The sequence below is a fragment of the Lissotriton helveticus genome, chromosome 2_2 (assembly GCF_964261635.1).
Source record: "Lissotriton helveticus chromosome 2_2, aLisHel1.1, whole genome shotgun sequence".
In the NCBI taxonomy this organism is placed as follows: Eukaryota; Metazoa; Chordata; class Amphibia; order Caudata; family Salamandridae; genus Lissotriton; species Lissotriton helveticus.
Window position 1 is genome coordinate 341,636,985 of NC_136060.1, and position 16,133 is coordinate 341,653,117.

Consider the following 16,133-nt stretch of genomic DNA (forward strand, 5'->3'; position numbering starts at 1 on the left):
TCTAATGAGACATACAATAAAAAATGGCTCTGATAATGAAATGTATGAAATAACAAGTTAAATGGAGAAATGTAATATAACTAGAAATAAAGGATGTAAAGGAATGGAATTCTTAAGGCAGAATGTTCTAATGAGACATACAATAAAAAATGGCTCTGATAATGAAATGTATGAAATAACAAGTTAGATGTGAAATTGAAATGATTCAAATAATAGACAACGTAGTACAAGATATTGTAATTGTATAGATTGATAGGAGATCATTGCTGCTGTATATATATATATATATGTATTCTGAAATGTAATAGTCACTGACCCTATAGTTACTGTACAGATTGTAAAATACATCATTGATTGGCATCATACTTATATGTACTTTTTTATATATATTTTTTCTGTTTAGGTTTGTGTTACACATCACTATGTTTGTAACTTCCGAATGACAGTCACCTGACGAAGGCCCTCTGGCCGAAACGCGCGTAGTTCCATTCCACCGCATTGCCTTCATCTAAATTTCCATCGACTGATTATATCGTATAGCACTTTAATGTATTGGTCTGTTTTTTTGTTTGCACTGTTTAATTTAGAATATGTTTGATATATGTAATTGAATGTTAACTTATATGAATTATATATGCTTTTCACTGAAAAAAATGAGATAAAAAGAATCAAGAATATAAAAAGAAGACAAAAATAGAAATAAAATGGCTAAATCATTTTGATATATCACTGTCTCAGAATAAGTTCTTCTTTTTTGATGCTGTACAGTACTCAGAAATAGATATATGTTTAAGGGCAGTATACCTATATTGAGTTTGCTATACATTTTCTTTCTCTAAAATTGTTTATGCATTCCCTACGAATAGCAAACGCAATATATTGTAGGGGTCCCCAGCTTTCCATTCAATCTGACTCTATCACAACATGGGGAGTCCTCCCGAAGAGCGCACGGCCGTTCCAGGATTCCATGTGGTCCAGCCACCACATCATCTCTGTCCGGGCTTCCTCTGAAAGAGGGACGTGATCTGAGTACCGAAGACCCTTCTGGAGATGACGGATTTTGAGGCGCTGAAGCGCACGATAATGTAATGGACCCGGAAATATCGCTTGGATGGAGGATGATAGAAGACCCACAATCCGAGCCACTGAGCGCAAAGAGACTGTCTCTTGAGCAAGAAGTAACCTCAAGTCCCTCTTGATGGATCTGATCTTCTGACCTGGCAGAAGTAACTGACCTGAGATTTAATCTATTTGAAAGCCCAGAAAATCCATAGTTTGAGATGGAGAAAAATTTGATTTTAGGAGATTCACTAGAAAACCCAAAGACTGTAGAAGATCCACGGACCATTGCAAATGTGATTGAAGAAGAACAGGACACTGAGCCAAGAGAAGAAAATCGTCTAGGTAGACAATTAACCGAACTCCGCGTGATCTCAAAGATTCCAAGACACGGACGAAGGAGCTTCGTGAAGCACCATGGAGCGGAAGAAAGGCCGAAAGGAAGGACCTTGTACTCGTACCAACTGCCCATCCATTGGAACTGAAGGTAGCGACGATGAGGAGCATAAACTGGAACTGAAAGATAGGCATCCTTTAGATCCAGTCGAACCATCCAATCTCCCTCCTGAAGAAGGTCTCTGAGAAGATGGATGCCGTCCATCTTGAAATGACGATAGACTACGCCACCGTTGAAGTCTTTTAAGTTGAGTACAAAACGAGACCCTCCCCCTTTTTTCTCCATGAGAAAAACGTTGCTTACGAAACCCTGGGGATGAGGAGACGTCGGAACGATGGCCCCTTTAGCCAACAGGGAAGAGATTTCTGTGGAGATAACCTCCTGATCTGGTCGGGAAAAAACAAGAGGGCGTGGCCGGAGATGTTGGTGAGGGCAAGAGTAAAATTCTATCTTGTACCCTTGCACCGTCTCCAGCACCCAGGCATCGTTTGAGATCAAACGCCAATTGTGCAGAAAAAAACTGAATCCTTCCCCCCAAAATCACATTGGAAGCGAGAATCAAGCTCACCTGATGCGGAAGAATCTGGACGTCCTCCTTGATTACCGTTGTAACCGCCTTTGCCATGCTGCCCTCGGCCTTTTCTGGAAGGGTAGAATGAAGATTTGTTGGAGGAGTAGCCTTGTCCTCCTCTGTGGGACTTATTCCCCCGTTGAGCGGGCTGGTCTGACCCACGGCCGGACGAACGTCCCCTTCGTCCGGCCCTGCCAAAAACCGGGCGGAAGGCCCGTCTCAGGTTCGCTTGAGCTTTATCGAGCCCGCTGAAGGTCGAAACAAACTTAGTAAGTTCTTTGAGGAAAGGAGCTCCGAAGAGCAAACCTTGAGCCTGGGAGCCAGATTCCGAAGTTGCTAAATCAGTGAGGCGTGGATCGAGCTTCATCAAAATGGAGCGACGTCGCTCCGCCGACAAGGCACAATTAGCATTACCCAGAAAACAGACAGCCCGCTGCGACCAACAATTTTTAACTCATCTGGGTCATTCAGAGCGCCAGACTCCTTTGCCCTGTAACCCAAGTCCAGCACCTTTGTGAGTGGGCCCAACAAATCAAGAAGTTTGTCCTGGCACGAACGCCACGACCTATCTAAACCCTTAGTAGGGTCCTTAGAATACTTGCGCATGTATGTGACCATGGTAGGGTCTACATCAGGCGTGGAAGCTAGCTTGTTGGTAAGGTCAGGGCGAGGGCATTCAGAGCGTAAACAAGCTCGCACATCCTTTTCAAAAGGGGTACGGATGTGGGACTGGACATATTCTGCCACCTCGGGGGATGGCAACCAAGCAGAGGAATTGGGATGAATTATGTCTGCAGGATTAAATGTCAATACCTTAGGTGAAGAAGGCGCATCTACATAGCGCTCCTTCCGAGATTTCTTGGATGGGGGAGGCTTAGCAGGCTCAGAGGACGTGCTTGAAGAAGATGACCCATCATCTGTGTCGGACGGTGGATCAGAACGGGCAGGTACAGCACGTTTCCTCGATGAAGGAGCAGAGAGGGTTTTGGCCAATTTAGCAAATTTGGATTTGTGAGGGTTCTTTGGCGATTTTTTGCTACGTCCAGAGGAAGGAGGCACCCAACCTTGTTGGGCTGCATAATCAGAAAGATGCCTTTTCAGTGGCGCAATTGCCTGAAACAATGCCTGGCCCATATAGTCATCAAGGGACGCAGAAGGCTCATCCTCCTCATAGTAATCCTCACCTTCCTCATCATAATAATCCGCCATGGTGACAAAGACCACCAAATAATGCCCACAGGAAGGTAAAGAGACAAGTTTTTAGAAACTTATACAAGGCAAAGCCAAATTGGGGGAGTGGTACCCCTAGTGCAAGTCAAAAACTCAGGAAAAACCTGACCAAACAAAATTCAATATATAGTGGAGGGAGGACTCGCACTGAACATCAGCAAGATTCAGCCACTCTAGGCAGAACCTATGCAATAATTTATACAACCCTCAGATAAAATTGAAAGAGGGCGTCAGGGAGCTCAAGCGGCAGCACTAACAGGGCAGGCTTCGATAGAAAGCACCAGATGTTCCCTCCGTCTGAGGCAAAGCTGACGGCTGAAGAAAATACACGCCTTCGTCGGGCGTGTAAACAAAGCTTTCACGCATGCGCAAAAGCCGCTGCCGAATAGGGAGAGACGTGTGAGGAAGCGCGTCTCAGCCAGCTCCAACTCCCGCTCCACACCGGCACAAAGACAACGCGGAACACGCGTTGAAACAAACACAGGAGGTGACCCACGCCCCAGTAAGCGGCACAATAGGCAAACGAGGTCAGCGACCTCGAACAAACACGGCGAGAGAAGAGCGCACACAGCGTGAAAACAAGTACAAGTCAGAGAGGAGTAAGCGTTGGAAATATCAAGTATCACAATGCATAAACAGTAATGTAATAAGATAAAGGCACTTAACTGGCTGCGAAGCAGCAAAGAAAGAGGAAGTGTTCACCTCTATGACCCTATATATACTCTCACGTACTCTATGGTTACCTAGGGTTTATGGGTAATGTAGTTTGTTATTTCTTTACTGCGTACTGATTGGTTGCTGTGTTTTTCAGTAAAGAAATTGAGAAGGCATAATCGGAGCCTCCGTCCTGCCATAGAATTTGAAATAAAAGCACCTCAGAGCGACGCCACAAATTTCGCCAATCCCACCTTTCTTTTCCTGCGAAGTGCGCAATAGAACGCTGGGGATGCCCGCGCTCGCGCTACCACCACCAACCAATCACTGCGGCCCCCCACCCACGCGACGATCCAGGGCATACCACCGCCCGAAATAGCCCGGGGGCAAACACTCTACGAGTGTCACCCCCGGGACCCCATTCTTCATTATCACGTATGAAGTTCAGACTACAGTTATACAAAACTATCACTTTTAATAAGGACTTCTCAGTGCCATTTGGTAAAGAAACCCCTTTTTAAAATTTGGAGAGACTTTGACATATTCTATGTGATGCAAGTTGTATGATTTACCTAGCAAATATTTTAAAGGCTCAACTCTTGAACGGGCTCTAAGCTCCATGCCAGACCCCTAGCTCTGCTGTCTGTTATTTTGCTGACTCACCCACTGTAGTATTCCATGTTAAGTATAGAATTCCCTATTAGAATTGTTATTGTACATTCCTATCCTCACATTCTATGTGTGGTCATTCATTCTGATCTTACTGGTGTTATACTGAAGGTGGTTGTCTAAGCTGTCTCTTGAATAAACTTCTCTACATATCTCCTGGACTCTCTGAAGTAATTTACCACATAAATTTGGCGACGATCGGGATTTATGAACCAGTGATCCAGAGAAGAGAAAAACCTCGCGTTTTCTATTTTGAGGAAGTTTTAGAAAACTGACAGCGTTCGCCTTTACAGCTCAAATCCAACCAGGTATTCTTTATTTTCCACGTTTAATGTATATGTAAATCGCACCAGCGGCTGTGGTCATTCATTCTGATCTTACTGGTGTTATACTGAAGGTGGTTGTCTAAGCTGTCTCTTGAATAAACTTCTCTACATATCTCCTGGACTCTCTGAAGTAATTTACCACACCCACCTCTATCTACTATGGAATGTTGGGGTAGTATGACAGTTCCTGGATTCCCGCGGCGGTTATTCTGGATGTGTGCTATCCTGGTGATCTTAATCTCATACTCTGGCTCGGTGCGTTACAAATATGCGCTCAAACGTCACACAAAATACATCGCAATATAAACATAAAAAAATGACACCCTGGCGTGCGCTAAGCACTTGGTAACCCTCCGCACTGCCATCTTCCGCAACAAAGCAGTGTCTTGTTTCCTGCCGCACCTCTGCCCTAGGGTCAAACTGGCAACGCGCGTTCTTCTATGTCGTCCCAGGCTTGCGGTGTTTCAACCGCACCGTGGCAGCCTCTTCTCTGGACACGCCTTTCTCAAGCTGCAAGAATGCGCTACAACACACAGTGAAGTTCAAAGATAAGTGAGGCGCATAACACGAGAAAGTTAGTCGGCCATCTTCGAATGGGCACTTTATTCTACAGTCTGAGAAAACCGCAGGTGAGTGACGACTGAATTCAAATATCTTTATCCGTGATATTGATTATAATACTTCCATCAGAATAATGCTTCAAATTTGACTTTAACTTTTGAAACAGGAAACATGCATCTATGTAAAAAAAAAGTAATGGTTTGGAACTTAATTGATTGTGAATACGAAAGAGATAATAGGCAACAGTAAGTGCTGCCCTAACTCAGGACGCTGCTCAAGACAAGAAAACTAGGCATAACATTTGATGACCGTAGCTTTAGTTGCCTCGCTCAGAGTAAACGTCTTCCGCAGTCCTTTCTTCATGTTTACGTCTGTCGGATGGCTAGTGAGGGCTTGTTCTGTGCGAGATAGGCGTAACAGCTGACAGTGAGCGTTCCGCAGATGCGCACAGAGCTGCGACGTCAGCCTCTCTGCATTGCCTGACACCCCGTTCTCTGTAAGGTACGAAAAATACTCTACCAGGCAGTATCAGTTGCTACTCTTTCTCCCTGCGAACGGCAGCTTTTCTGCTCCAGATATGGTTGAGGTACTATTTCTTTCTTCCTTCTGCTCCCCCTGCCTGCTGCTGTCTCCATAGCTCTTGTTTTCAATAGCGTAAGCACATTTTGTGTTCACTATTCATTACACTCCCCTTTTATGCCCAGTCCACCCTCGTATCTGATATACTGGCTCTCCTAGATCTGTGTCAAAACAAGTACAAACAATTGCAACATCACAGTTGGAGGAATTTAATAACCTCCTGACTGTCGGCCTGAGGCAGGTACGACCAAGAAACATACGCGGATACATTAACACTACTGCTTAAGAATCCGCTTCGGCTTTTAGCGCTTGTGCACCATGGAATAAACTTTTTTTTTTATTGTTCGCATTAATTAGCACTCGGACAGTGAGAAATTGAAACCATCAAATAACCAGTATCATTTATTACATGAATGCACTTAAAACACCTCTGACGTTAATTGAATATTGCACATAAAAGACAAGATGCATACTTTGACAAATTGCAATCCATGAATTCTGGGTTTCTAGATGCAGTTGACCTGAGGAATGTGGACCCAGGGAGGCCCGGTCTGGTGCAGATGTTCTGGCAGAACACACCCGAATTAGCATAAAGAGGGCGCATCCTTTTATTGGTTGTGCGCAGGCAGTCTATTGGACAATGCAGTTCAGTGGTGAGAGAAAATCATTTTGACGAGGCTCTTCATATAATCCTGTACATATCTAATATTAAAAGCAGTAACAGCTAACAGGTTTTCCTTGCATTTATTTGGTGTAGAACTATAAACCCAATAACTGACTTTCTTTTGGGATTGGGGCTCTCACAGTAGCACAAGGGGGTTCTGTCCACAGTCTGTACCTCCTGTGTATGGCCATGTTTTCTAATTGCCTCTGAACTTTGAAAGGCTCGGGGGGGGGGGGGGGGGGTAATAATCGCTTCTCTATGGCAGTGCACAATTGAGTGACATTTGTCTTCAGTGGTGACAGGACTCTGCTTTAGCGGCCTCAATTGGGCTATACTGTGACATCTTAAAGCATTTCAATGCCCCTTGACCTAGAGTAGAGTGTTCTGTGTATTTAATAATCCCAGTATGTCTTTTGATGGGCTGCTGGTCACCATTGCACATGTAACTACTGTTCACTTCATAGTTTTCCTTCTGTTTTCCTGTTCTTTACTTTATCACCCACTCCCTCCCTTCCTGAAAATGTGAATGAGTGCATGCCTGGAGAGTCCTATGTGAGCTGCTGTGAACAGGTGATTGGTGAAACAGTTGTGTAAACACATGTTTATTGCATTAGCTAGGGTCCTGGCTCACAGTGGTATGAGTATATACATGGTGGCCAATTTGAATTTAACAGAGCACCGCCACATTTTTGTACACTATATTCCCGTGTCTCCTAAATATATACAATAGCATACATGGATTAATAAAACTGCTGAACTTCTTTACCAGTTTATTTCCAGCCTTGCATGTAGTTTTGTGTCCTAGCAAGTAAAAAAAACTTGGAAAAACTGTGAAAACGTGGATTTTTTTTAACCTTATGAAACCTAACCAAAAAAAAGCAATTGAGAAGAAATCAGTGTTTTATAACTGGCTACATCCTATCTAAGTCAATATTAAAGCAAAGGGATATTGTCATGGTACAAAAGAATGCTGTTTATCTTTTTTCAAACTTCTTTTTATTAGGCACTTTAGCATTTCACAGAATGATTGTACATCACATAAGAGAACAGGCCGTAGCAATCCCCTCATCTAACAATGTCACAGTTTCACTAGAAAGCAGAGAGTACGCCACCACCCTTCAATCTGTACAGCACATCCTGTCTGACTCGGATCGTAAATCGCAAGAGGCCTATAATTGTTAAAGCCCCCCTCCCCCTGCACCACCAACCCACCCCTAACAAGATAACTTAACTACCCGAAGGCGGTCCCTAAACAAGGCTATTACTGGACTCAAGGTCCAGCTCAGTTTAGCTGTTAGCATTATGTACACTTCCACTTTCAGGCTGGTTTTCCAAAGTGACCAAGTGTCCTCCAACTAAAACTGACATAGGTGCATAGCGCGTAATGAGGGAGGGCATACCACTTGTAAGGTAGGCGACGAGAGAACCCCATTTGTATTCGACATTTTTATAGTCGTCTCTAAAAATATCCGCCATCCTTTCCATAGACAGTGTTTTCTAGAGACGAGCATGCCACTGAGATAGCACCTGTACTGCCTTTTTCTTCCATGCTGCTGCGATCGCTACTTTGGCAGCCCCAAATCAAGCCCATATTATGGCCCTGTCTGCTTTAGTTTGCTGCGCTAGCTCTGGATCGCTCAATCCTCAAAGGACCCCTTCCTTGGTGGTAGGGATAGGGTAGCCCAGGACAACTTTCATGTGAGACAAAATCTCCTCCCAAAAAGGTCGAATTGAGGGGCAGTCCCACCATATATATATGACTAAAGTCCCCTAAAAGGCCTCACCCTCTCCAACACAAATCACAAGACTCTGGGAAGATCTTTTTGAGTTTCGTTGGGTATAAGTACCAATCAAAGAGAATCTTATAATGCGCCTTGCTTAGGTCTAGTGAATGGTTATGCACAGATGTTTCCATTCTATATCTGCAATCTCTCTCCTTGTTCACTGTTTCCATGTCTGCATGTAACGGGGTTTTGGCGTGAGTGAAGAAGGTTGTAAAAAAGAGATCATCCCTCTCATAGCCCCCACATTCTGCACACATTTTTCCATTGGCGTCTTCTACCGTGTCGCAGCCTCCCTGACTAGCGGCTGGGGAGCCCAGTGTTTGATTTGGAGATAATTGAAGTGCTCGCTGGGTGGAATCTTGAAATCCCTTTGACAACTGGCAAAGGTGAGAAAGTCGTAATTATAAAACAGATCTGATAGCATCAGACAACCCCCCTCCCTCCATAAGTCAAATGGACCCTATCGCAGTGGCGGGGGGAATTCAGGTTTAAAATGAATAGGTGTGTAGGGTGAAGGGAAAGTAGACCACTCTAGTTCCCTGGCACCACATCTCAAACGTTAAGTGTGGTGCGCGTGGGAGTACTAATATACGCGTTTAGCGGCCTATCTTTCTTAGGTTTCCATATCAAATCACATATTGTTCTTCCCACCACCACCCTGTCCATGTGCAGCCAATGTTTAGCTGATTCTCTCTTTGACCACTCTGCCAAAATACGGAGCTGGGCTGCTTTAAAATATAAGTGGAGGTCCAGTAGAGCCACCCCTCCGTCGCATCTTGCCCGATGATGAGTATGAAAGGGAAGCCGTTCTCTACCATTCTGCCAGATGTACCGAGTGAAGAGAGACCACAATTTAGGCAGGTAATCCCTATCTAGGTTTATCGGGAGGGCCTCCAACAGATAAAATAATTTAGGTAAAACAGACCTTTTTATCTCATGGATGCGCTTTAGCCATTAGATAAAGAGGCTTCCATCGTTTAAGATCCTGCTGAATTTGGAGCAGCAATGGGGGAAAGTTAGCCATAAACAGGCCCTCTAGCGTGGTAGTCATAATACCCAGATATTTGAGTGCAAGTTTAGCCCATTGAAGTGGAGTACAGTGACGCAATCTACCCACGGCCTTCCTGGACAGTGTGAGATCCGGGATGAAAGATTTCGTAAGGTTTACTTTAAAACCCGAAACTTTTTAAAAATACCTCAGTTCATCCTGCAACACCAGTAGTGACTGGTCGGGGGAGGTGAGAGATAGCAGAACGTCATCACGAAAAGCGATATTTTATGCTCCACCCCCCAAATGGAATCCCCCGGATTCTTTCTGCTGTACGAATCCGTAGTGCCAGCGGTTCAATACTTAAAGCAAAAAGTAATGGCTAGAGTGGACAGCCCTGCCTCGTACCTCTCTCAAGGGAAAAGAGGACTGAGCTGGACCCGTTAACCTGGACTCTATAGTGTGGGCTTGCATAATTAGCTTTAATCATATCTATTAATGGTTCACCAAACCCAAAGTGTTCCAGTGTGCTAAAAAGGATTGCCCAATTCACCCTATCAAAAGCCGCTTCGGCGTCTAGACCCACCAATACTGCTGGTATCTTGAATTTGGTCACTTTCTCAATCAGGTGAATGGTTCTTTGTATGTTGTCGTCAGTCTGTCTGTCTTTTACGAAGCCTGAATTATCACAGTGGATTAGGTTTGGCATCAGGTCCTCCAGTCGTGTTGCCAGAAATGAGGAATAGAGTTTGGCATCTAGATTCATAAGCGCAATAGGCCTGTAAGAGGCACATTCTCAGGGATTTTTCCCGGGTTTGCGAATAACCGTGATAACCACCTCCTCCATTGATTGGGAGACGGTCTGACCTTCTGCTATCGCATTAAAGATATTTGTTAGATGTGGGATGATGTCTGGTGCAAAGGTTTTGTAAAAATGGGCTGTCAAGCCATCGGGTCCCAGCGACTTATTAGATTTGAGAGCTGTGATTGCCCTCCCCACTTCTGCCCCCGAAAGAGGAGTGTTTAGTATTACATTCCAATCGGCAAGACCTGTGGGAGTTCTAGAGATTGCAAGTATTGGTGTTGCGCTGTAGGCTCTAGGTAATCCCTAGAATAAAGACTCGAATAGAAAGCCCCTAAAGCATTTGATTTAGTTGTATCTTCATTGGAGGTGTGCCCCGCTGCATCCATTATGGCCCCAATAAATTCTTTCTCCCTTTTTTACCATAGCTGTTTAGCTATGTCTGAGCCGATCTTGTTCCCCTGCGCATAAGGGATGTGGCGCAATCAAAGAAGAGTATGTTCTGCTCTGTTCGAGTATATCGCTGTGAGTTTCCCCTTGATTGCTCTCATCTGATGCAATACCATGTGCTAGTTGCTCTTTTTGTTTTCCATTTCAATGTCCCCCAGAGATTGTAATAGAGCTTCCCTTTGTTTATTTAAAGCAGAATTGAGTTCTGTACATTCACCCCTTATAACAACTTTAAAAGCATCCCAATTAGTCAGGGGTGAAGGGTCCTGTGTCTGGTTTTAGTGAAAGAACTCTGCGATGGCCCCTCAAAGTTCCTCTCTTAGAACTCTGTCTGTAGTTAGAGAAACCGGGAAGTACCATCATGGCGCCTTAGGAGTGCCCCCCACCCAAGTGAGACAAATGGTAACCAAGCTGTGATCTGAAATGGAGATTGGGAGGATTTTCGCTTCCTGAAGAGTCCCCAGAAGACCTTGAGTAATAAAAATATAATCGAGTCTCGAGTATGTTTTGTGGACGTGGGAAAAGAATGTGTAGTCCTTCGTGTCGGGGTAACTATGTCGCCAAGCATCTACCAAGCCTAATGTTTGTGTTGATTGTTTAAAACTCCTTGGGAAGCTACCTGAAGGATACCTGTGAGAGTGTGTACTATCTATATCCCCGTCCCATGTGAGGTTGAAGTCTCCCATCAGTATCACCGGGCCTTCTGCAAACCCACCAATTTATAGTTAGCAAGGCTGTAAGAAAAGTCGACTGACCTGTGTTAAGTGCATACGCTGATATGAATGGGCAAAGCCTCCCTCTTACTTTCCCTTTCACCATAATAACCCTACCTTCCTTGTCGGACTTAATATCTTCAGGTTGGAATTTCAGGGAGTTGTGAAACATTGGTGCCACCCCTCTGTGTTTGGTGGTTGCTGAGGATCTATAGATTAATGCATAATTTTTGTGGCACAGCCAAAGCTCCTCCGCTCCCTTCAGGTGTGTTTCCTGTAAAGCCACAACTTCAAAGTCATGGCCTAACAAATATTTTCAGACTTTCTACTTTTTTTTTTTTAACAGACTTTATCGACATATTGCACATATTTAGCAGGGCTCTGCACACCAGAGGCATCTGCAGATTAGAAACATGACATCAACTGAAATGCAATCGACTTTTCTTTACGAGTAAGAACAAGCTGGTATAGAACAGAGCAGCACTTAACAAGCTACCGCTCCCCCATCCCAACAGCCCCCTCCCCCCCAACTCCCTCCCGCCCCCCAGAGTCACACAAGATCCGCCATGCGTCACCCACACACAACATGCCGTGCACCGAATAGGTAGCTGCATACGCACACCCGCCTCCCCGGCCCCCCATACCCCAATCCCTTGCGCCTCTCAACCCCTGCATCACACCCACGGGAGATCATCCAGCTCCAGGGGAGGCTCAAGCTACAGGTCCCTATAATCAGCCCAGTGTTCCAAATTTTATAATGTTTTCGCGGGCACCCCCTGGCCACAAAAATCGGCTGCTCCAGCCCTATACAAAAATCAAACCCCTTTTTCCATGCAGCCACCGACGGGGCCTGTGGATCTTTACACGCGTTGGCAGCGTCTGTCTTGGCCAACATGAGGCCCAGCTACATAAAGTGCCTTTTATAAATGTTGCCACCCACCCCATCCGTCTCAGACTTTCTACCTTTTAAGGACTGAATCCAACCCCTTTGCATTCCAAGAAGCTATGGATATCAGCATGATCCTCGAGCACCTTTCACCATCAACATCAGCTCCTCATTGAAGCCCATCTCTCTCCTGCTAATGGTATCTACCAAAAGAGAACACCCAGCCTGATCAATGTACTGACGCGGAATCTGAGCGATTATGAATGCATATTCAAAGCCTCTACTTGTGCTACTCCGGCCCCCAACATTGAAAACATTTTATACGAACAAAACCTTCGCCGGAGCGCATCCGACGCTCCCGGCCTTAGCCTCGTGGAAGAAGAAGTTCATGACGTGCGTGAATGGCACAGACCCGCTTCCATGGCTGTCTTTTCTATATAGTCATCGCTTTATCAAGACATTCCGTTGCAACGTCCAGTGTGGGATCAAGAGTGGTCTAGCAGTGACCATGCCCCCGCTTAGCATAGCGCTCTCAGGAGTCAATCTCTCCCCTATTGCGTCCTTTGCGTTAGTTAAAACTCCTACTCAGCTAAGGGGCCCTTTATAGCCATACTTTCCATTGCGGTGCAAACTCTAGTCTTTTGAGTTCCTTCCCCTTGTGCTCGCGTGCCACTGTGAGGAGTTCCCCCTGTTCCTCCCTCTTGAGGTAGACTCCGCATGATCCTCTGCGCTGGGAGGGAGGCCCAGAAGCCTCAGACCATCTTTCAAAACAGTGATATGTTTTGTTTTGTTGTTCAGTTCAAAGGCGAGACCTAAGGGAAATGTCCATTTATACCTAATATTATCTTCTCGTAGCTTCGTAGTGATGGGCCTAAATGGCTATCTTCTTAGTAGAGTCGCCGGTGCCAGGTCCTGATAGAGACAACAATGAAAGCCCTGGAAGGATATCTCGTTGTTCTTTCTAGCAGCTTGAAGATTTGCCTCTCTTGCTTTAAAGGGGTGCATTTTAACAAGGACATCGCGGGTGCGTCGCCGCTCTCCTCCTTGCTGAGCGGTGAACTCTCTCAATCTTGACCTTTGTTTGGTTTAACCCCAGAACTTCTGCTAAGAGCCCCTTGACGAACGCCTCCAGTTCTGGTCTGGTCCTTCCGCGCCTTCTTCAAGGTCTCTAATTTTAATGTTATCACAATGTGATCTGTTTTCCAGGTCTTCTGTCTTTAAAAGAGAGCTGTGCTTGTAAGTCTTGTATGCTGTCTTGCGTGGCCGTTGTTTTTTTTTCTCGAGCTCCTGCGCCTGGGATTCCACCTCTAGGATACGTGTGCCCACCGACCCCACATCTTGTAGGAGCGCCGTCATCTGCTAGGTCAGGTCATCTTTCAGTTGGTCCAAGGAAGTCTTAATGTCCGCCTTTAATTCTGCGCGGAGCTCTGATTTAAACTCCCTGAGGGATGCCAAGAGATCCTCTTTCGTGAGAGCCTCGGTGTCCGCGTTTGTCCCCTTTGATCCTGCGCTTGCTTCTTCTCTGCTGTAGGGAAGTAGTTGGACACTTTAGCTGGCCCCTTTTTCGGTGGCATACGTGCTGGCCAGCCACCCCCCCTCTCTCTGTGGGCGGCCCTCTTCTGATCAACTGCTATACAATGCTGCAGGCTAGTATCCGTTCACCTGCTGAATTTGGACGTTCCCCGTGCCATTGCGTATCCCTGGCCAAGTGTTCATTCAGAAGGCTCCACACTGCAGGGGAGAAATGTTACCCCTCTAGCTTCCTCAGGGACCTCTGGGCACCTTGCAAAAATTTCTGGGTTGCTATTGGTCTAACCTCTCTTCTGGTATGGCAGGCTGCTTGCATTATGTCCCTTTGCACATTGTTTTAAGGGCAGATCACCTCTTTCAATCTATAATGTATCCTCGCAGTCTCACTCTTGCTGGCATGAAATGGCAGTGGTGGCCGCCATCTTAAGGTCAGGCACCAGGCTCCTGGTCGGACCCACATTATTTCCTGGCATTCAGGGCGTTTCAAGTGGCAATCTTCTTCTATATTGGGGGTATCCCCCAGAGCCAACGGGGTCCCTAACCCCTAAAATCAAATGCCTCCTACCATGAACTTGAGCAAGGCGTGCTGCAGGACCGGCTCTCGATCTCTGAGCCGAACGTCCCGGCCCGTTTCCAGGGCCTCACTTACAGTGATACCGCTACCTTGGGGGCCGCAGCCACAAACTGCACCGCACGCAGTTTTCAAACGCAGGACCCCGCAGGTAGCTGCTCTGGGGGCCGTGCAGAGATTCTGAGCATTGCCGCCATCTTGGGTGCGGGTCGCTTCTCTTCTAGGCGATCTTCCAGTACCCGGGGGATGAAGAGCAGCCCGCAACCTTAAGCCTCCAGGACTCTAAACATTCTGCAACTCAATCCCCACAACTTGGCGAGTCTTGGTGCGATTTTTTTTATCAGAAGCACAGCAGATAGTCATGGGGACGATGGAGCCGAGGCGACTTGCGTCCGCCCAGCCATCTTTCCTAGCCACGCCCATGCTGTTTATTTTACACACATTTCTTTTTCACCTACCAGGAGTTAACCCTTCCAATATAGGAAAAAGTAAACCCATGGCTGGTATTTACTTCTCAGAAACATGCAACCCTATATACCAGCTTTACTACTGCACCCTTCCATAATTCAGGTTACTTGTCTCACTGCATCTAGACCGAATCACACTAATAATACAACTATATTTGTGCAGGGTCTCCTTGCTGGGTGCAGAAGTCTTGTGGTAGGCTTTGTAAAGGTGTGTTGCTGTTTCCTGTCGGATTTGTTCCTTTTTCACCACACTGGACTCCACTATCTGCAAGCTGCTGTAATTTTTTTTAAACTAACCCTACATACACCCTTGCAGGTGTTTCCCCATATGTTTTCCTACAGGTAAAATGTGGTCGCAGTCATGTGGAAAATAGTGCAAGTTTTGTCACGCACGGGTAGCTATTTTAAATGTTGTTCAGGCCAATGCAGGATCGGTAAAGCCATAGCGTGCATTTTTAAACCCTTCGCTGCTTATGACTGAATGGTTCCATCATGAGCACCAGTGCTCCTGTGCTCATAAAGGAACCCTTCCGTCATGTGGACAGGTGCATACAATTCCTCTGCTGCAGATAGCAGAAGGATTTCCTTTTTTTTAAAATTATTGACTCTGGAGGTGAGGAAGAGCTTCCCAACACCTGAGACTTAAAAAAAAAAAATCTAATGACGATCATGTGCATGTCATGCTGACGTCATTACATTGAAAACAAAACTGACACTTAGTTTCAGTTCATTGTTTCAGTGCTTGTGGGGCTATCTCAGCCCCCCAAGTACCAAATTACATGGGAGAGGTATTGTTTGAAAGGCCCCCCTTTCCAATGGTACCCTTACCTAGTATATCCCTGCTTGGGGATTGCCCCCCCCCCCCAAAAAAAAGCCACAGTGTTTCTGCCCCCCTCAGGAGGCAGATAGGGGCAGTAGCTCCTGATTTGACCCCCGGGGGGCAGAATGCCCACTAGGCATCCGGGATTAATATTTTCCTAATAAGTAGGGGTAGGGGCTGCCCAGATTGGGCATACCAATGCCCCTATTCTCCCCCTCAAAAAAAAGGTAAGTCTTTCTGACGCCCAGGAGGTAGATGGGGGGCAATATCCAGTGATCTGCCCCCACCCCCTCCCCCCGGCAAAGACAGAAAGCCCTCTAGGCACCAGGGATTACTTAACTTTATTTATTCCTAGGGTTGAGAGCTGGCCAGAATGGGTTTGTCAATACTCCCCCCAAAAATGCCACAGTCC

General features: G+C 45.9%; 1 protein-coding gene across 11 annotated transcripts in view; it reads left to right on the forward strand.

Moving 5' to 3' along the window:
• Window positions 1–16,133, forward strand: part of WFS1 (wolframin ER transmembrane glycoprotein) — a 351,956-nt gene that overhangs the window by 4,975 nt on the left and 330,848 nt on the right. For 2 of the 11 annotated variants that reach the window (XM_078678492.1, XM_078678500.1), the window contains exon 1: window positions 5,012–5,535. The exons of 1 other annotated variant lie outside the window; for it this stretch is intronic. In XM_078678492.1, the coding sequence (XP_078534618.1) occupies window positions 5,500–5,535 (36 nt within the window). In that variant the 5' untranslated portion in view covers window positions 5,012–5,499. Of the gene's footprint in view, window positions 1–4,693; window positions 4,889–5,011; window positions 5,536–5,824; window positions 6,054–16,133 lie in introns of those variants that run through there. 8 more of the 11 variants (XR_013608353.1, XM_078678497.1, XR_013608352.1 and 5 more) reach the window with 5 other exon arrangements.